Below are 18,805 nucleotides of genomic sequence, written 5' to 3'. Positions count from 1 at the left end.
GTTCTAAAGCAGTCAATGACTAGGCTCCCTGGCTGAACGTAGTAGTGATGGGGGAAAGAAAACTTCCCATGATAGTTCCTGTAAGTAACAAAAAATCCAGCAGGTTTAAGGAGGCCTCTGAACCCACAAGATCAACTAACAGGTAGTCATTACAGCCTCTGGGGAGAAGGAGAGGGAACACAGTGCTCCCAGAAGCAGTTTATAGCAGAGTTTGTCACGGGCTGTGACAGAAGCTCTATGACACTGCACAGAGAATTGGCACCGAGAAAGCTGGAGATTCTGCAACAGAAAGAGAGTACCCAGGCATCGGTGCCAAGGGAAGAATAAAGGGCTAAGAACCAAGTCTTCTACTCACAGAAAATTTTCAGTTAGATATCCCTATGCAATCTCCATACTTTTATTTGTAAATGACCCACTACACTTTTGAATGCTAGATATTATGACAGCTGAATGGATAGTAGGGGAAATAAATATGACTATAGCAAAACCACTTTCATATTTGCTTTCTTAGAGTAACTGCAACTTCAGACTTCATAACCACAAAAGTTTGTGTGAAATCCAAATATGTGACCAAGATCCTCTTGTGTTAGATGCTATACAGATACAGAATGAGAAATAGTTTTTGTCAGCTTCATAGGCAGGGATCTTTATGCAGAAGGGGCCAATTTTTATCAGCAGGGTGGGGTGCTTTTCTGGGAGGAGGCTAGACATTTTATCAGAAGAATATTAAAGAATCTTGTAAAGGAGGACAGCAAATTAATTTTGCTGCTATTTAAGTCCAGTACCTGTCATGTGTGAGAGCATGGATGAAATTAATTTTCAGAAGTCTGGGCAAACCTCAGAGACATTATTTCATCATGCAGGTACCCACAGATATACATAATTCAAACATGAGTGTAACTGTTCTCAAAGGCATATCTACACCAGAAATTTGCTTTCATAGTTGAACTAGAGTATTGGTCTGAAGCTTGTATTGCTGCCATGGTTGATGATACAGGGGTTAACTCAAATTTAAATATATCAAGTCACAACAATGTCACATCAGTCAAGCTAGTTCTACTTTAAATTGCTAATGTAGACATACTCTTAAGAAACTGTTTGTTTCTTCTTATCTCTGAAATTAATTTTATGATTCTAGACTAGTTAATTTACATGTCTAAATTAGTACATGTTATGTAGATTCATTGACTAGAGTTAGGGTATGATTTTTTATGCTGTGAAAAATCAGTTGTATTCTTAATTGAGGCAGTATAGCAGAAGTCTCTGATTTAGAAGGACAGACTTTGATGTCACAGTGTTGCAGGGTGAAATACAACTACATATTCAAGGCAATCATGTAATGTTTTAACCAAAGATACATATCTCGACATTCAGCTTGGTACCACATCTTGATGTAAGATAAATATTGTTAAGCTACGTTTGGAGTGTATGTGCACACACTGATCCTCTGAGACATCGAAAACAAAATGTCCTGTAGTTGTTTTGGGTTTTTTTGCATAGGCTTTTAAAGATTCATTTTTTAAACAGGCATATGTCCTTCAGTCCACAATTAGTTACAGACTGAAACACTCTTTGACATTTTTTTTAAAACTCCCCACTGTGCCTATAAATCAGACAAACGGTCAATTGTCTGTTGTTATTCACACCTGTGCTTAGCAGCATTTTCAGTGGAGAAAATCAGCTCAACCGTCAATTAACACGTGACATTTCTGTAATAGCAGAATCTGGGAATTTCCACTGCCTTGTCCCACTTACCTGCCCTCAGTAGTAATTTGTGAACAGCACAGTGTGAGTTAGAGTCTCTGTGTATAAAGTCATTACAAAAAGGAACACTGACTATTTTTCGGATATCACCACTAATTTTGTGCTCTAATCTCAGGTTTAACTATTTAAAACCAGACACAAACATTTAGGTATTGAGAGGCATTTGGAAATCGTTGCAAATCCAGGTAAATATCCTGACAAAATTCTTCTGGCTAGAGCATTTCTTCTACCTCTTCATGTTCAGAAAGCTTTGAGATTTCTGAAGGGTACACAATAAAGCTCATTAACTTCACTTCACTTGTTACTAGTGTAATGATGAATTAGCCCAAGTGGAAAACACAGGGGATGATCATAGAAGACACTTCCACTATATACAAACTTTTTGTGAGTCTGAATATGTTTTTTAAATACATAGCAGTTTTCCATGTGAATTAGTAGGTGAGAAAGAGAAATTCAGAACATACTAGTATTACATAACCATAATCTCTCTGATAAACAAAGGGAAAAAGCACACACACTCCTCTCAAACTTTCCAACTCCATCATAGAAATATTTTCTATATAGTTTACAATTCTGGGATCTCTCTACTATGAAACATGTTCCTTTTGAAGATCTTTATCAAACTACTACCAACAAAATATTCCCTGTTTTGAAAGCCTGGCTCAGCAATGACGATTTAATTTACTTTAAGTAATTTTTATTCAGTTGGCACAAAACACTTGACTGAAGAACACGAATTTGAATAAAGAAATTAGCTCCTCTAAGTGTGTTTTCCTGTAGAAGAGCTGTAGTCATGCTTCCTACATACTTTAGCAAGAAAAAAAGTTAAATCATTTAAATTTGCTTTCTTCCAAGCACTGACACTTTTTTAACAGATACTCAGTTAATTTCAGTCTCAAATACTGGCAAAAATGTTTTTAGCTGTAAGATCTCGGAGATGGGTTCCTTTCTTTCTTGGTAAAAGTCAAGCCCAGTTAGCAGCTCCACATCCCGAACACGTGCAGAATGAGCCTGAACTCTTTCTTCAACCCATTCGGAAAGTGTCTTATTTTCCTGCCAAAATAAACAAGAACAATGCTCAAACACATAAAAGGCACTTTGTTGTTTGGTGGTGGTGTTAGACAATAACCAGTGTTTGAACTGGTTTTGACAGACTAAAGGCTTCCAGTTGGTAAAATTTCTTTCAGGTTTTCCTAGACATCTTTACAGCCCTGCATTTAGGGATCTCATTTAGACAGAATCAAATGGATGTCCCCTCTCCCCACCTCCAAAGCAACAGAGAAGTAAAATTATGCTGAAATGGCAAGTATGACTTTTAACTACAAAGTACAGTTGAGTCATGTTTTAAACACTACAAGTAAGGATATTTTTAGTTACAGTATAAATTAACTACGGTGCTCAGGCTAGCCAAACAACAGGCGCCTGACAACCTGAACAAAGTCCTTACATCAGCTCAGTCTTGATTGCTGGACAGCCATAATAATTGCTACATAGACACAGAAAACAATGGAAATGTAAGCACTAATCAATTAAAAATTGTTTGATTCTCTTACTACAAAGTTTTTTTTGTAAACAGATGGTAATTTGCTTTTTTGTTAACAGTACCTGCTTCTGACACAAATGGTTCACTAAATTTACATCACTGCGAGACACAATGAATATAAAGTGAAACGATATTTGGGGTTTGTTGCTAAACTTTAGAAATAACAGATGTTAATTTATGAAGTATAAAGACTAATTCATTCAAATTATTTATTTTGTATATTTAGTCAGCTTTCAGCTACCAAAAAGATCAGTGGGCAGTTATGGGTTAGCCACACCACAAATGAGGACACACCCAAGTTGTTTCTAAGCAGCACAAGCTTGCACCTGTCTGGAGTTATGAGTTCAAAGTTATAAATAAGCTAAATAAACACAACTGTGTTGCTTTGAGGAGCAGTTTAATCTGTGCAGCCATATTTGTGTGTTGGGAGACTCTGTAATACATACACTGAACTAAGGAACCTTCTGCATCCCAGAGTTTATGGAATAGACACTCATCTGGCCCAACAATACGTATTACACTCAGCTAATTTATTTTGTTTGCTACAAGACATGAGATTTACACTGTTAGAGGTAAGCATAGATTTTATCTAATTCAAGTATGAATTTCAACTGCAGAACCATCCATCTAAATGCCTGCTGTCTAATTTCTGATAAAGGTGGAACAAAGGATTGAAGGAATTCTTCTATCTACACTGAATGGAGTAACACTCAAAGTCTTCTGATACCTCCGGCATAAGTTTATCCTGCAGCCTTCCATAAAGCTGTCTCATCACCCTGTTGGCTATGCTGCAGTTCTCAGTCCTTCTCAGGTGACAGCATTGCCATGTCCTGTTATCAGACCCTCCTTTCTTCTTCCTTGCTTTCTATCAGCTCATTAGTTTCCAGCTGCCTCTCCTGGAGCTTCTTGCTTTCCTAGTCATTGCTTCAGCTCTCAACTCACTTTCAACTCATGGGGAATGAATTAATTAAACACTTAGACTTGTAAAGATTCTCCAAATGATGGGATGCCACTGGGAATCAGTTCACAAAGCTCATTGGCACACAGGAGCATAGAACTTTACTTACAGCACAGCTTTCCGTGTTGTCAGGTCGATGAGGAATGATAAAAGACAAAGCATCCAAGGAGCCTGAACAGTTCGATGGAGTATAGGAGCTGTTCTTGCAGCTAGTCAGAACCACAAAGTAATGGGTAGGGACAGGGATTTCTGTATTGTTTACATGCCTACAAAACAAACATTAGTTAAGGGATTTATCTAGATATCAAGTATTAAAACTACTGATGCCACTAGTAATTTATAGAACTTATCTCAGCATAGATCTTTCACTACCATATGACTTTAATTTATTTTAGAATTGAAATAATTACCTGATAGGATAGACAGCCTCATTGTCTGTTTCATGAACAGCCAAACACGCATGGATTAATTCTTTTGCTACAAGAAGTCCCACTGAAACCAAGAGGATTGCTTACATGGTCAACACTCTGTTTTGCCAGATCTCTCTACATCTGGAATAGGCAGGATAGAGCATCGTATTTGCCTGTCATTGCATTAATAATTTCAACCACATGAAACTGAATTGGAGAAGAGTGATGAGAAAATTAGCTTCTGGTTCCTTGCCAGCAAGAAATGCTGGAATGATGACTTATGGCTATGTGCTATAGAAATCAGTTGAGGATACCTGATTGAAAATGTCTTTGCCTCCCTTTTGAGTATTCTGTGAATATGGTCACCTTTGTGCATAAAATTATGAGGAGCCGAATGCTTCCCAAATTTCCTGTACATCTTCAGTATTCCACAAAACACCATCACTGAAATCATTATACTGCTTCATATGACTGACTAACGATGCTGAATAAAAAAGGCTTATTCCAAACTGTAGACATTATGTGGTCAACTGGGTATTACAGCATTCTGCTTGGAAGGAAGTTCTAGTCTCTCCTCCCTTCCACCCTCCTAGTTCGTGGCAGAGATGATTTTACCATTCTCAAACCATTTTTGACAGATGTGGTATTAAGTCTAGCCTTGACTAAAACATCTCCAGTGACAGATTCAGCTGCGCAGATTTCCCAGCACTTTTCTACTACATAAGTGTTCTTACTGTCAGAAGGCATTTTTCCTATATTTGGAACAATCTAAGTTGTTTGTTCTTATTCTGTTTTTTCCTCCTGTCCTCATTCACTAACATAAATAATTGGTCTTTTATATTTCTCTTTCATAGATTTTTTTTAAATATGTCTTCCCTTATTCCTGTTTCTACACACAGATTAACTTTTAAATGTTTCTGTTATGCTACCAGAGCTCAGTAAATTGTACCTAGAAATTGTCTGACCTTCAAGTGACCTGTGTAAGCCATAGCTATGCAAAGGTACCACTCAGGAACATTACATTTTACATTCCCAGTTACATGATGCAGTGAAGGCAAACACAGAAATCTGATCGTTGATAAAACTCATCAGTTTGAGACAACAGGGAGAAACAACAAACACGTGAGTGAGCACAACATGAAAGTGAGAAAATTATGCTTAAGCACATCTTCTGCATATTTAGATGTCACATATTCTCCTAGTATTTTTGTTGCAGAGGCCCAAAAATCTAGGCATAAGCCTGGGAAACAAATTACTAGTCTGTATCTGTGCATGTGTACATAGATACACATGTACCTGCAAAGCTTTTTTCTCTTTACTGGAACTTCAACTTCTACAGTACTGTATCTGTTTGCAAGAGTATTTGCCGTTGGATGAGTAGCAGTGGATATAGTGTTATAAAGGGAATACTCTATTCTCCTTGATACTTGTTTCTCGTTCTTGTTGAATAGAAGTTTGATTATGTGGAAATACAGTCAAAAATAATCTGGAGTTTGACTTCTGGATTTTCCATGTACTTACTGCTTAATTTCATCAAGAGTATCAAAATGGCCATCATAATTGTAATCAAACACTGGTCCACTAATGACATTTACTCCATTCCTCTCTCTAGCATACTCCTGAAGAAGCACATTATGGAAATAGTCCCACATGTCTGTCATTAAAAGAAAATATAAGCATATTTAATATAAATTTGAAGTTATTTCACCACTAAAGAAAAAGAACATGCTTCCTTTTTCAATATAGATGAATAATAGAAAGTTCCAAACTAAACTGCCTCTAAAATCAACTCTTTCTTACACAAAATTTTGATTTCATCATAAGGAACATATTCTCACTCACTATTGAAAGAGGCACGGTAAATGCTATTATAGCTCTGCAAGGCCTATTGCACTACTGGGGATAATTCATTCGATCTGAACCTGTAGCTACAATTCTAGATCCGAGAGGTCATTCATTTCTGGCCTATCTATCTGCTAGCACCTGCAACTGTGCCGATTAGTAGGAACTGAGATAATGGTTTTGTGAGAGGAATGTTTACCACCTGAGAGTTAGTCTAACTCTACAGAACTCATGTCAAATATCACTAGACAATTTGGCTTAGTTCAAAGATGTTATTTGAGAAAATACAACTTGTAGGATATAAGCTAGTGAGACTATTCAGATATTTACAGCTATCATGGTAAAAAAACAACAGATGGGTTTGGGGGGTTGAGGGCATCGCCTATTGATTTACCTCTTGTTTATGGTCTAGAGTAACTTCTTGTAAGTTTAAATCTCTTGTAGAGTTTTCCTTGGGAAATTGGATTTTTCATGATGTCTTTGATTTACTTGGAAGATTACAGCCACTTATGCTTTCTGGATCTCTGTTTTTTATGACATGAGTGAATGAATAAATGAGGTCTGAATGCATTAGAAAGATAGTCACATCACTGTTTTTTCTCCAGCTTTTTCCTTACACAATTCCTCTTCTATCCTTTGTCTAAGAAAATGACCCTAGGCCTAAGAGTAAAACAAGATGATATGCAGTTGTAGAAAATTTCTTATTGATGATTATGAACAAATGTGAATCAGGCTGGATGGAAAGAAGTAATGTAGCTTACTGCATTTGTATAATAGAAACATTTTCCTGAAATAAATATTCCAAGATGAATATTGTCTAATTTGGGTTTCTGCTTGATGAAACAGGCACTGTATCAGGGCATTGTTTACAAACTTTGTCTTGTCTTCTCTTCAGACCTTGCAAAAGGGAAGAAAAAGTGCCATTTTCATTCACCTTGAGCATTTCCCTAAGGGGATATTTTCATGAGAGTTTAATAGCTAGCATTTCATGTTAGGACAGCACACAGGAGATGAAGAGAAAATTCAAAAATTCAAAACAGGCACAGCTAAGGAGAGGTCAGACAGGACTATACACAGAAAAAAAAAAAAAAAAAAACAAACAAATAAGTGCATTTTAAAATTTCAAACATCTACTTTAAAACAGTTTTAAATATATTTGCACAAAACCTGCATATACTGCAGGCCATGCATTAATGTTTCTAAGTCCTTGTCATAGCTTTATCAAACCCAGAGCCATAATTACAGAAAATTAATCAAAATTAATCAAAACTTTGCAACCTACCTCTGAAAGCTCTATACATGGGAACAATATTGCTGATGAGTAAGGCATCATACTGTTCAACAGCAGATGAATTGAAGTCTATATAAAGGAACAAAGTATAAATTAATGAAATACTATACAAAGACAAATTTGATTCATATGTCACTATAAATTGCAGGTACAGGTATTCAATTACATTTTACATTTGAGCACGAGTGTATGATCCTACTGCAAACATATGTCCAAATTTGTTTGTACAATCTGTTCAATAAAGTAATTATCAAATTTGACAATAGGAAATTATATATTTATACAGAGGACGAGTGACAGCCCTTCAGTCCTTTATATCTTTCAAACCAGTTTTCATCATATTCAAGTTGTTCCATTTTTAAAAGAAAAACTTAAGTGTTCTAAACTGAAAATATTTAGATACAAGTAGCAGTTGTCCTGCTTTTGGTCAGTCTACAAACACTGGAAACCTTTTTCTGCCCAACATGCTGATCCGAAGAAGTTTGTTTTGGTGTTTGGGTATATGTTTAAACATAAACCCACATCCAGCTGATTAAGACTTTCTAAGCTCTAGCTATAAAAAGAACCATGCTCACTGGGAGGATAGAGGAAACTGCGGGTGAAGGTCAGCCCTTCTGGGTAGTTGGAACAATTTTGGCTCCGAGCAGCAGGGATTCTAACATCAGCCCGCAGACAGTCTGAAACAGTGGGAGGAAGAGGAGATGTGTTTTCCTGTGAAAAGGGAAAAAAAAAAAAAAGTATTACACCCACAGCTGTGGCTAACCCAGTGCTTTGTATTGTTTTAACTTTCTAGAATGGACTTCATTGAATCTTCTCCTATTTTCATAGTGAAACAGGTCAATGCAAGTAATGGACACTGATGTTTTCTGCCTAGTGTTTTTCCTCCACTTCTGTTTTTAGGTAATTCAGGGAAATCCTTATGCAGCATGTAAAACTGTAGTAGCAAAATAAGGTTATACCTTAGGCAAAACCAGGTGACAAGTTTGGCTCATTTGTCACTTTTACATATTTCTGGAAACACAAACTTGACATCACATCCTTCTGGAAAGCAGCTAGTATATAAAGATGACACTATCACCTCATCTTAGCATCAGAGAATGCTATCTCCATAATAAGAGTCCGTGTTTCTGAACAGTTAAAGCTAAATAAATTCATAGTAAATTCAGTATGTTTTACTGGCTAGCTTCACTAACTTCACTGAGACACGTTAACATCCGTGATAGCTAAGATCTGGCCAAAAGTGATCCTGATGAGTATAATTGTTTATACAACCTTTATCTTTTTTCTATAACCTTTATCATAATTTTACCATAGCATTAACTAAAACATCAGAATATGTTTTTCTGTGTTTAACTGCATACTCATTTACACATAATTTATTTTCATTTGGTAAGAATGGAACATATTTATTTGCTTTATAGCTCTGTAAATGGTAGCTAAACATCTAAATTGATTTTCAGTACATTGTTCATTTTGATTGGTTAAAACCCAGCAGAAATAAAGAACTGGAATGCTCTTGTGCCTCTTTTGTACTCCTTGATTTAATTTATTTACTTAATTTTATGAGAATTCCTGGGGATGCCCATATTATGCTCAGACTGTATATTAATGGAAAATACATATACCACATGAAATGAAATATAAAAGACAAAAGACTGCCTTTACCACCTGAGCAGATAAGCTGTCATTGTCAAGCAAATGTAAATCCCAATAGAAATCTGACATCCAATTCATTTGAGAAATTTGTCCTTTCTAGTGTCCAAATCAGTAAGGCAAGGTTAATGAATCAGGATCACTGAAGAAACCAGTATTTTAAACTTAATAATTGAGCTGTGAAATTCTACAATGGCCTCAACTTATTTATGATCACTGAAGGGAAACCTGAATCAAAGTAACAAAGGTCTGAATAAACATGCCAAGGACTGTCCCAAAGAGAACTTCATTCTTCTCACTAAATACAGAGATCACGCCTAATGTTATCCAAATACAGCAGGGAGGCCACTTTTGACCTTTTACTTTTAGGGATATGGTGTAGTTGAGAACAGTCAGTGTTAGGTTAATGGTTGGACTAGATGATCTTCAAGGTCTTTTCCAACCTAGATGATTCTGTGATTCTGTGACCTATATCATGAATCTGGGTTATTAATAGCATTCACATTTTCTCCAGCTTGAAGCAATGAGGACACCACTCAACTCTCTTCTCACTGTTTCACATTTCTTGAAGCTAACTATATGAGCTCTAATCCAAGTGCCAAGGCAGAAGGACAGTGTTTTAGAGCTGTCTGTCCATCACATATGTAATACATCATATAACCTGTATTTTTATGAACACTCCCATACATTTAGGAGATGAAGGCTTCTCATGGCTATTTCCATTGAACAACACAGGAGAAAATTCTCCAACTGAAGAAATGAGAATTCTTAATGAACCTGTGAACTCTCAAAATGCTGAAAAAGCAACCACTCCAGAATATTTCAGCTTGTATTTTCCAATGATCTACAAGTCAACAAGTAAACAATATCAAAAGCTGTTGAGAAATGAGAATGGCTCTGTCTGCGTCACCTTTTAGTACAATGAGACCAACAGTTAACGCAAATCCAGATTGCAAGCCGTATTGCTAATGCTCTGGGAACTAATACACTCACTCTGCTACAACCACTCTTCATTTTTTTTACCTCAGAACATAGGAATATGCTATTTTTAAACAGATCATCAATAAGAATAGAACGAAGAAGCTGTTGAAAGTGCACATTTATAAGAAGTGAGATCTTGGCAGTGATAGCCACCACCCCAAAACTTCAGAATTAAAAAAACCCACCCATCACCAATTCAACAGCTTTAGCCCTTTGGCTCCTTGCTTTTCAGGTCAAAGAACCATAATGTTTTCTGAAGCAAACAGTTACAACTAAAAAATTACTTTGTCTAGCACATCATGCATTACCTTTTCTGATGAAGGTTACTGTCTTCTGATGACCTAGTAATTAATGTCGAGAGGCATGAGTTATTTGCATTACATGACAGACACCATCTGCTGTGGTCTGTCATGTCAACTTCAGCCACCTCCAGGAATCTTTTTTCAGTAGTCAAGAAGAAAAAATACTAAACCACAAAAAACAAAACTCCCATAATCCTCAGTGCACTGAGCTTTAGTTCCAAAAATCCCTGTGATTTATACAAGTCTCATTGCTGGTTTCATCCCATTGCAGGACAGATTAGATTGTTATACATTTTAATACATTTTTATAGTAAACTTCAGTGATTCTACATAACAAAGCTATTTAAATTCTACAGGTGGCTGCAGGCAGGTGGAGGGACTATCTTTTTGCAAGAAAATCTGCCTTCTTCCCTAGCAGATGAGTATAAAACCTCAAGAAAATAAATGTCCTTCAATATTAAATTTTCCTTTGACTGAGAATACTAAGTAATCAAGACTCTCTCTGACATCATTTATTTAAGATCTGTAACTATTCATAATATCCCTGATTCTGATATCACATGCAGGGGCAAAAGCCTGTGCGAGCTTGATCAACCAGCCCAGTTTCAAAGCTTCCAAATCACACAAAACAAGCAAAACTCTGGTTACTGTTTAAGACCTTCTTTATAGCTACCTAATGTCAAGAAATGCCCCACCTTACAAATTGTGTAAATCTGCATAGGCTTTATCCATGACATACATAACCTAGGATGCAATAAAATTTCAGTAGAAATTGCAATTTTCTGTCATTCCCAAGTATTGTAGCCAAAGCTTAAAGTCAAAGGCATTAGCTCTATCTCTCTGTCCTTCCACTCCTGTTGTAATTCAGAAAGCTTTTTTCTCTTGATTAGTACATGTCGTAATCAAAAATCATGATGTCAGCTTACTGTATCAGTAACTCAGTGAGTGAGCTCTTACAGTCTTTCACCACTGTGTCTCTGAGAGTATTACAGAGGAAACTTATTCTTTCCTGTTCCTTCTATAGAAAACACATCATTGTACCAGAGTCTGCTGTGAACTATATCCTTCAGTCTCAATCATTCACTGCTTCCCACAATGTTGCATAAACCACTATAGGAAGCTTACACAAATATATATTTCTGTTGATTTAGATGTCATATTGGGCAAGAATATACACTTCTTTTCCAACTGAGAATTTGGTTTTCAACAAAGGAAAATGTCCAAAAAGTTATTTGCTTTTGTTTTGAGCTTTTTGCTGCTGGTGCTGAAATATTAAAAAGACTCCAGCTATGGTAGGACTTTTAAATCTTTTTAAAGCAAAATCAGAAAAAAATCTGCCCACAATTAAGTGGTTGTCACTAGGGTAATGCACTTTCATAGTAAGGTATAAGAGCAGATCTTCAAATATGATGAAGTAAAAACAATCTTTGTTGAAATGAACATTTATTTCACTAGACTTTAAGCCTTCTTAGGGTTGGATTTGTCATCCTTCAGCCAGATTGCGAAAAATCAGTAGAAAGTACGGAGTAAAACTTTCTGAAATACTGACATCCTAGCAGCATATATTTGATAAAAATAACTAGCAGCATATATTTGATTAAAATAACTTCCCATATTTGTACTGATAAATTAAGAAATCATGTAGACATCAATAACAGCTCTCTTCAGACTGATAAGTCAGTGTAAAAGTTATTTCCTCAGGGCAACTTAGAAAAAGGGTCAAATTACAGGGGGAATTAAGCCTATGAATGTCCACTACTTTACTGACCCTGAAAACTCAAACAATTTATTCCAGAGCCACATACCCTTGAACTCTCAGAGGTTTATTCAACTATATTTTTCAGAAATGATATAATGTAATAGAGAGCAAATTAACAGAATATACAGAATTATGCATTAGTACAAACTGTCGTGCAGAGTTGTACAAGGGTTTGTTAGTAGGAAAAAGATCATGATATTCATAGGAAAGCTTAAAAGGTTCTGATTTTTGAAATCACAGTCTGCTTTTCCTCAGGAACTGACAGTAAATTGGAGCACTATCTTGACAGTTCATCCCTTTTACAGAACAGGTTTAATGGAACAAGCTTACCAGCAGCTCTATTCTCCTATATCTTTTATGTACCTAACAGATGGCCATTCCCACTTTTTTAAACAATATTTTAAGATGAAATTTAAAAGATATTAAAGACACTTTTTCAGACATAAGGGCCTTAGTCACATGATATCCATCAGTCAACCAGGATTCCTGACAAATGAACCACATTGTCAATCTGTTATATTACATATTTAAGAATAGTACGGATATTTGATAACCTACAGGCTTATTCACAGTGTATGCAGTCCACAGTGGCATCCAGATATCATAGCTGTATCCACTCACATACTGATGATGGGAAAGGAGGCAGTAGACATTTTTCTTCTGAAGAACTTTGGGTCTCCCATATGGTAAATGATATGAATTTGCCTTCTTTACTAGAATTTAAACAATAATTATTGATTCATTCTTCTAGAACATTTCAGATGGCACAAAAGTTTAAGAGAGCAGAGAAAAAATGTAAATTAAAATATTAATAAACATAGATAAAACCAACAGTAAACATGGGCTCGGGTTTCTTTAAGCTCTTAGCTTATGAGTGGAATAAAACACGTAGAAATAGTTTTCATGTCATGTTTAAGGTACAGAAGTCAATGTAATATATCAGACTTGCAAATTCTTGTTTCCTTGCAATATCATACCAATATAAATACTTTGAACTTATCTTGCCAGTGGAGAGAAATTTTTGGCTAGAAAGCATTACAATGCTTCCTAAAATTTCCAAAACCCCCTTAAAAAAAGCACACAGAAATATCTATGGAAGTTTTTGATGAGAGAAAGGCAAAGTTATGGTTACAAGGTGGGGAACAAGAGTTATAGCATATACCCTGGAAGTGCTCAGGCTTTCTCCAAAGACCACTGAAACCAGTATGGTTTTTTTCCAAGGTTTTAAGGAAATTCAGATCTGATTCCTATGCATAAATGTTGCTATAACAGTATCAATTAGCATTTTTTAAAGAAATGCAAAGAAAAAAAAAAATTAGGCTTCTGACTTGGCTTTCCAACTTAACTTTAAATGGTAAGTAACATTGCAAAAATTCCTACCAAAACCAGTAATATAAAATCTAAACCAGTCATAGATTTATAAATATGCTACTTACTTTCTTCTGTGGTGAGATTTAACCTCTCATTTAGTACTGAAACATCTGATATCTGTAAAATATAAAACAATCATTCAGAATGAATCCATAGTTTAGAAAAACCAAAGAAAAGAGAACACACTTGACAAAGATGATTAAAAGAGGCCAGAAGCCCCTACTTACATGCATGCATGTGCATCCCAGTTCATCTACGGGAGTCAGATGGGAAACTGGACATGAAGAAGGAGATGAGTCTTCTTTTGCATGTGAAGGACTGTAAAAAGGTTTTTTTAAGAGGTGATTTAAGCTGCCATGTGTTCCATTGTTTGGTGCTGGTGTAATATGCAGTAAATCTGTTGAAACATTTGAAATTTGTAAACATATTTTAAGACTAAAATGGCATTTTAAAAAGTCATTATCTTTCCAATTCTACGCATTTCCTATGCATTCTAAATATAGAAGAAATATCTTATTCCGTTATCTAAACTATTATGGCAACTACTTGCAATTTTCCACATAGGAAGGTTCATTGCTATCTTCCACTGCATCAAGATCTGGAAATTATGTATCTGAGTACTGTCGATACGGTTTTATACATTGTCATAACATTCATAAGATTAGATTATTTAATGCAGAGTACAAATGTGATTGCAAATGCATCACATTATGAAGCATACTAGCCTACTGCATTTTTGTGTAATGCCTTAATACATATTTTCAGAGGCACATACTTCCTAATTGCTCACTGTCGGGACAGCAATGGTCCATCTTAAGTTATGAGCAAGAGCGGTAATTCTCTACAAGATTCTTATCCCACAATTATTCCGCAGGCATCATTTCAACAGCAAGCCCATGTGACAGGGGCTTCTCTCTGATTCTTTAGTGGAATCCTTCTGTAATCAGAAACAGCCTTCAAAGCAGAACAATTTTTGGTAGTTAATCTTTTAGCACTGTATGGAAGGCAAAAGAGCATGGCTTCAGTGTTTTGTGTGACAAACCTAACTTCTGAATGAATTCACTCAATTTTTAGCTGCTCTTTTTTTTAGCTCTTACAACACTGGTATGTGAAAACACTTGGTTTATCATCTAAAGTACTGGACTGTTGCTACTCACCACACATAAGGTTGTAAACCTCAATGTTTTCAAAAGCATCCACTTCCGTTTTCTCTTTAAAGCTTGGGCCATATGCTAAGAATATAGCCTAGATTGTAATAATAATAAAAAAGTTGTTATCTAAAGGAATCCAAATTCAAAAACAATTCAGTTGTATTTTACAGAAACAGGGACACTGGAACAAAACATAGTCTTTTCACAGTCATAAAAGTAAAAATACAGGATTATTCTGGTAAAGAAGGCAAATTTTGACCATTGCATATAATTTGAAGAAAAATACAAAGCATAAATGAATTTCTCAGGATACTTTAGACTATATAATGTATTGGGGGGGGCTGTTCTTTAATATTTTGATGCATACTTATGAAAATCATTGTTTGCTATGTTTCAAATTCACACCTTTTTATGTTTTCATTGCAACAGCCAATAACAATGCCATTTCAACAAATGCAGAGTTATGGCACTCACAGATCCTATCTAAAGGCTAATACTGAGCCAGAAATAGAAGCATGGGGGGGGGGGGTTAAGGTGAAGGCTTGTTTGTTTGTTTGTTTGTTTTCTTTAATACATGCTGCATTCTCAAAAGACTTTGGGTCACTTAAGAGCCTATAGCCATGGCTAAAGCAAGTAGCAGGGAACTGCGGAGACCCATCCCAAGTTCAGCAGAGACCTGCATCAGTACCACCAATTGTACAATGTTGTGCTGGGTGGCCCTTGCTGGGGTCTGCAAGCATTGTAACAGATACTACTGTAAGTAGTGAACTACTTAACAGTCTCACATTAGTTTCTACTACTTTATAAGCCTCTTGAGCTGCCTGCCATAAGATACAGGAAACATGACTAAACAGGACAATGATCTGTTCTAAAAGAATACTCTTATGTTCCCATAACAGAAAAGTAATTTTTAATTTATTTTAAAAAGACGCTATTAAGACATTTTGCTCCTTTATAAAGAAAAAAAAATTCCTCAGTCATTGTGCCACCAGAATAAGATTATCTATGATTAAGGTTTCCATGGTAATAAGAGTTTACGTTTTCTTTCTATACAAACATTCAGCACCATTCTGTTCAGTATATTGGCATATGGTTTTAATATAGTTTTGAAGATCTGGAAGAATATGATGCTTAGGCACAGAATATGGGACTAATAGTGGCATTCTTGACCTTACTTACAGGTTCACATCACAGAAAGTACATGAAAAAGCAAAAACTCAAGACCTCAAAATATTTTCACTGTAACCAGAAGTGAAAATGAGATGAAACTGCAATACAAGCTATATTAACATACAGATTATACCAGTGACTGTTTTGTTCTGATGATAGTCTTGTAAGATAAGGGAGATAAGATTTATTTTATTTGAGCACACAGGTTTTCAGATGCTCAACTGAACTCCCAGTGCCTATGGAGATTTTTCAGTCATTGCTTCAGCAGAAGAATGAAAGAATGAAAGAATGAAAGAATTCAGCGTCCCACATGTAAACGTGGTATGCTTGGTTTGCTGTAGTCTGTCCGGCTCCATAAGGTGAGCCCAGAGAAGTTTTACTACACGATCCCAAGGAAGCAGGCCTCATACACATCGATGAAAGGCAATATGAATATGTGGACCCAGTATCTGTTCACAGTTTTCCATGTCCAGGTAACATGGAAGAAGCAGCACACTGCAAAAACTATCATATATACTATATTCTGGTGGTTCACCTAGCACATCGTGATTTTCACAGAATCACAGAATCACCAAGGTTGGGAAAGTCCTCAAAGATCATCCAGTCCAACCCAACCTCACACTGACCATTCTCAACTACACCATATCCCTCAGCGCTATGTCAACCCGCCTCTTAAACACCTCCAGGGATGGGGACTCCACCACCTCCCTGGGCAGCCCATTCCAACGCCTAACAACCCGTTCTGTAAAAAATACTTCCTAATATCCAGTCTAAGTCTTCTGTATCAGAAAACTTCTATATAAGAAGGTGCAAAACTTGAATAGAAATCATCTTACCTCCATACTTTTAAATTCGTTGTTATAGCCATGGTTACCTCTGTCACAAAATGTGTAAGTTCTGTCCCTAAGGAAAAAACATCATATAGTGTAAATAAAAATGGCACAAACAGAACCAGTTAAAAACAGTCATCCTGACTCACTGGACTCTGGGATCATGTCTTAAGAACTGACTCTGGCATAGTGTTGTAGTACTTTTTGCTCATCCAGTGTTCACCTTCATGAAGATCTCTTTCTCCTGTAACAGAGATTGCTATGGACAGAAATAAATTAGCCTAGGTAACTACTGAGTGTACAGTGAATCAGTGTTTTCAAAATAAATTGAAAAAATGGCTATTGTTGAACTGAGGCCTTCACCTAGCTACAAGTTTCAGATCAAGTGTAATCTGTTTAGGAAGAATTCCTCAGTTACATTCTATGCTATCTGCATTTTAATAGAAAACTTATAATGGGAGAACTCTGCTGTTAGCCTTTATGGAACAATATAAAAAAGACTGCAAGGGATTTTGCCTTACAAGACAGTGCATTTTCATCATGGATTCTAAAGGCTGAAGGAGAGATGAGGATGTGTGTGGGGGGGTTATAGAATTAATAACATGTCAGAATAGTCTGACTTATAATGACTAACACTTGTTTTAATTTACCCGTTGCTCAGATACATGGAAAGATAAAGAGATAGTCATCCCATACTGATTCAATGCACAGTTGTCAAGCACATGTATCCTCTTTTCAGAGGCACAAGAACATTTAGGAACAGTTTTAAAAAGGGTGAATATGAGATTTTTCCGTGGGCATTTCTTTTTATATGTCCAGGACAATTATTTGGTTACATCAAAACAAAGAATCAAGTCACAGACTGATCGAGCATTTTCTACTATTTGAAGAGTCTTGAAGTTCCAAGCAGGCTCATGCTTCTCCTACTGCAACACTGTAGCTCAGTAAATACAGTATTGCTACTAACACCACAGGCTTTGTATTGAGTTTTCAAAGCCTCAGGACTAAGGATTGTTTGAACGGCTCTTGACTTGCTCAGAGCTATTTTTTTTTTTTTTTATTTAGCTCTTACAACAATTTTTTGTAATGATAAGGAGATCATGTCTAATTTGTTATGAGCTTATCTTTGCATGGCAAAGACATCATTTTTATACAGATAGCAGCAACAGTTATTCTGTGTAGAATGGAGACTCCAAGGCTAGAAACAACTCACTGATGGTCAATTAAGGAAATGCAGATCTGGAACTGAGCAAAAACAGACTTAGAGGTTAAGAAAGAGAATAAAGAACAAATATCTAACACACGTAGAATGCACCATACCTAGTAAAGTGAGACGTAATGTTAACTTGCAGGCCACTGAAGAATGAGCAAGCTGTAGCATTAGCATACATACAGAAAGGACCCCATTCAGATCACAGAGTGAGGAAGAAGAAACATTGACATCGTATACCTCCTGATGAAGGACTCTAATACTGATTATTGGCTGTATCCACAGATGTGCCAGGCTGAAGCCATCAACCTCTGGACCCAGAAGGCAGTGGAGCAGTGACTGTAACGCCAGGAAAAGGGCTAGATACTAGAAAGGCTTTGTATAACAATTTTAACTGTATTATTTTTGAGACTTTTTTCTGTGTAGTAGTATTCATTATTTTCTTTTTTTTTTTTTTTGGTAAAAATTTGATCTGGAGTAAATATGATTCTTTTATTAGACTGTTAAGATTTTAATCATACTAATAATACATTCTTGGCTTTATGTATAAGGTGAGATTCCTTTTTACAC

General features: G+C 36.1%; 1 protein-coding gene across 1 annotated transcript in view; it reads right to left on the bottom strand.

Annotated features, from left to right (window-relative positions):
- Positions 1-866: 866 nt before the first annotated feature.
- ENPP3 (ectonucleotide pyrophosphatase/phosphodiesterase 3) overlaps positions 867-18,805 on the bottom strand; it is a 42,981-nt gene continuing 25,042 nt past the window's right edge. Inside the window, exons 16-25 of the mRNA XM_074862528.1 lie at positions 17,032-17,098; positions 15,032-15,119; positions 14,102-14,271; positions 13,940-13,991; positions 13,062-13,216; positions 8,384-8,519; positions 7,800-7,877; positions 6,197-6,329; positions 4,375-4,531; positions 867-2,817 (exon numbers count right to left, since the gene is read on the bottom strand). Coding sequence (XP_074718629.1) covers positions 2,644-2,817; positions 4,375-4,531; positions 6,197-6,329; positions 7,800-7,877; positions 8,384-8,519; positions 13,062-13,216; positions 13,940-13,991; positions 14,102-14,271; positions 15,032-15,119; positions 17,032-17,098 — 1,210 coding nt within the window. The 3' untranslated portion in view covers positions 867-2,643. The remainder of the gene's footprint in view (positions 2,818-4,374; positions 4,532-6,196; positions 6,330-7,799; positions 7,878-8,383; positions 8,520-13,061; positions 13,217-13,939; positions 13,992-14,101; positions 14,272-15,031; positions 15,120-17,031; positions 17,099-18,805) is intronic.

The sequence above is a fragment of the Strix uralensis genome, chromosome 3 (genome assembly GCF_047716275.1).
Source record: "Strix uralensis isolate ZFMK-TIS-50842 chromosome 3, bStrUra1, whole genome shotgun sequence".
In the NCBI taxonomy this organism is placed as follows: Eukaryota; Metazoa; Chordata; class Aves; order Strigiformes; family Strigidae; genus Strix; species Strix uralensis.
Note: the sequence above shows the minus strand (reverse complement) of the source record. Positions and strands in the feature narration are given on the sequence as shown.